Here is a 3,050-nt window from a genome sequence, read left to right as displayed (position 1 = left end):
AACTTAAAAAAGGACCACCAGGATTGCGATGGGCAGTCTGCTGCCTTGGCAGACTTTCACGCTCGAGAGGCCTAGCTCAGAAGCCTTCATACAGTATTTATTCTGCATGTGTACAGGGCACAAAACATTCCTAACACCCAGAAGACGTATGATCTCCAGTGAAAGATAAAAAACTGCCTCTGCCGTGTCCCACAGGGAAGCAGAAACGCGTCCCTTCGAGTCCCACGCGTGTTGATTGCAAAGTTCGGCTGTGGCGCTGGGGCGAGGTGGTCGCGCTGCTCAGAGCTGTTGTGCGTACCGACGGGTTGCTCTGCGGGAGAGGGGTGTGAAAACAGCGGCCTTTGCTCACACCTAAATTTGGAACTAATGAAAAGGGTGCAGATTGATGTGAGGAGACGTTTAAATGCAAACTCTTCTGTCTGGATCAGGTGATCCTCCAGAAACATGGTTCAGACTTACGATAACCAGTGGTGTGTAATGTAGGTAACGGCGTCTCTTCTCTCCTTGCCAGGTGGCTATGGTGGAAGTTCAGCTAGACGCGGAACACGACTACCCTCAAGGTCTCCTGATAGCCTTCAGTGCCTGTACGACTGTCCTCGTTGCAGTTCACCTTTTTGCACTCATGATAAGTACCTGCATCCTTCCAAATATAGAGGCCGTTAGCAACGTGCATAACCTCAACTCTGTAAAGGAATCTCCTCACGAGCGTATGCATCGGCACATTGAGCTTGCGTGGGCGTTTTCTACTGTCATTGGGACTTTGCTCTTTCTTGCAGAGGTGGTGTTACTGTGTTGGGTGAAGTTTCTTCCTTTAAAGAAGAAAACTGATAATCAGCTCCAGAGCAACAGTTCCACCATCACGTCGGGACAGGCAGCAGCCATTGCCTCGACGTCTATCATGGTTCCCTTTGGATTGATTTTCATTGTGTTTGCAGTCCACTTCTACAGGTCACTGGTGAGCCATAAAACAGACAGGCAGTTTCAAGAACTGAATGAACTTGCTGAATTTGCACGGCTCCAGGATCAGCTGGATCACAGAGGCGATGCCATCTCCGCCGCCGTTACCCACTTTGCGTAAGCCCGTCCTTACAGAAAATAAACCCACTGTCTGCTTCTGCCTTGTTATGCTGGCTCCCCTGGGGATGAACTGGCTGAACTGTTGATTACTGTTTGAAGAGAGTTTCTAAATGTTGCTCTAACCCTTTAGAGGGGAAAAAAAAATCATGTTCCTTTCCTACAATTTTGGCTCTGCCGTCTGAAGGAAGGAGGGCGGGGTACGCTCGCACCACACGTGCGGCGCTCACGCGAGCACTGCCTAGCTCGCTTCTCGGGGACGTGCGTGGTGGCTGTAGAGGTACACGGAAAAGAACACTGTAAATCTGGGAATTTGTTTGGGATGGGCGGATAGAGACGCTTTTCTTGTTTCCTCTCTGTATTTGATGTTGGCATTTACTAGACGATACCGCTTGCCCGGTCCGTATTGCATGGCATGATACGAATTACTTGGGATATGCAGCAATTGGCACTTGATTTCTGTGCTAGTGCTGTTCTTTCTAGAAAGCCTGACAGATGGCAGGAGTGAAAGCTTTCCCACACTTTCCCCAGGATGTTTTGCTGCCAAGTAATTATTACTTCACTGATTTCTCCAGCGCCTTGTTCCCGTGGCAGTTCCGCACCTTGTAACGTGCTGAACGCCCAGGACTAGTCTTACTGCGATGTGGTATGGCCACAGGAGTAGGAGTGAGACTTGACTCTACTCTTCCTTGGAAGAAAATAAGAGCAATAACTGTTTTAAAGTTCTCACGAGCTGGCAGATATTATCTGGAGAGATAGGTTTACCTGTTCCTCATTTAGGAGTCTTTTTATAAAAAAGAAGGATCAAGATGGAAGTGATCACGGGATAATTTTTTTGCTTGAAAATCAGAACCACTGCTGGGTTTTTTCCAAGCCAAAGTAGTAATTATTTTGTACTTTTATATAAAAAATCTATTTTTAATAAATCCTTAGATACAAGCAGCAAAAGGTGCTTTCTCTGCATTGGATTCCCAAGTAATTAGCTATGCCTTGGTCTTCTTCCTAGTTTAGAAAATGTTCTCTCCTTGTGGAAGTATAGTACTTAATAACTTGTTACACATTTTTGGCTGCCGAGGGATCTGGAAGACTACTTTTCTCTATGTAGAGTTATTTATGAACATAGGTTATTTGTGTTAACGTTGCCGCTTCCTCTCAGGCGCGCATCTGTGACAGCGAGTTTACTGTGTCCTCTCCTATGTCCTCCTTAAGCCAAACTTCCATTTGGTGTCTTACCGAAGAGGTTTGTCCAAGAGCAGTTGTTCTGGGCTGCCTTGGTAATTCCAGCTGTGTCCAGCAGTGGGATTTTGTGGAATGCAGTTCTTCTGCGGAGCAGCTCTGCGCTGTGTTGGGTAAAAGCTGGGGTGGTTGAACGCAGACCGAGACAGGAGTCCAGTCTAATGGAACAGAACTTGACGTCCCTGTCACAGCTGACGCTGTGGAGTGGAAGCCGGGGGTTTTGGAAGGAGCCGTGGGGAAAGTGGGAATACAGCGGAGCTGTACCTGGCGGAGCCCGGGCTGAACGTCGCAGGCTGTCCCGACACAGTTAGGAACCGTAGGCCGTGCCTACTGTTGGGGTGGCGGCGTGGGCTTCCGGCTGAACAGCCTCGTGCAGCCGCTGGGAATGATTCCCCGTGTCGGCACCGCTGCGGTGGGAAGTGCTGACAGGGTTACCCGCCGTGCGTTCCTCTTCTGAAAAACAGCCGCTAAAAATCCCTGCTGGGCTGGGTTTGGCAGCATTCATGCACGGTGTTCCTGGTTCACAACCAGAACACAGCCTCCTGCTTGCCATTTCAACAAGCCCTTCTGGCACGCAGATGCCAGACTGGGTTTTCTCTAGCCCTGCCATCACGTTGGGCTTCCAGCCTGTTCCGTTAGTGCTGTGCGTGGCTGGTGGGGAGCGCTGGGTGCACTTGGGCCGGTGTTAATTCAGGGAGCACTGGCAGGATTATGTTCATGGAACAGTTTGGGTGGGAAGG

At 49.4% G+C, this 3,050-nt stretch overlaps 1 protein-coding gene across 1 annotated transcript; it reads left to right on the top strand.

Moving 5' to 3' along the window:
- Positions 1–505: 505 nt before the first annotated feature.
- Positions 506–1,119, top strand: ORAI1 (ORAI calcium release-activated calcium modulator 1). Its single transcript, XM_010148250.1, has one exon. The coding sequence runs from the start codon at positions 518–520 to the stop codon at positions 1,076–1,078; it is 561 nt and encodes a 186-aa protein (XP_010146552.1). The 5' UTR covers positions 506–517; the 3' UTR covers positions 1,079–1,119.
- The last annotated feature ends 1,931 nt before the right edge of the window (positions 1,120–3,050 follow it).

Source organism: Eurypyga helias, unplaced genomic scaffold, assembly GCF_000690775.1.
Source record: "Eurypyga helias isolate BGI_N326 unplaced genomic scaffold, ASM69077v1 scaffold29943, whole genome shotgun sequence".
Lineage (NCBI taxonomy): Eukaryota > Metazoa > Chordata > Aves > Eurypygiformes > Eurypygidae > Eurypyga > Eurypyga helias.
This window is presented reverse-complemented; position numbering and strand designations above follow the sequence as displayed.

Coding starts and splice junctions, on each gene's coding strand:
- ORAI1 (XM_010148250.1), top strand. CDS start 518: ATGGTGGAAGTTCAGCTAGACGCGGAACACGACTACCCTCAAGGTCTC.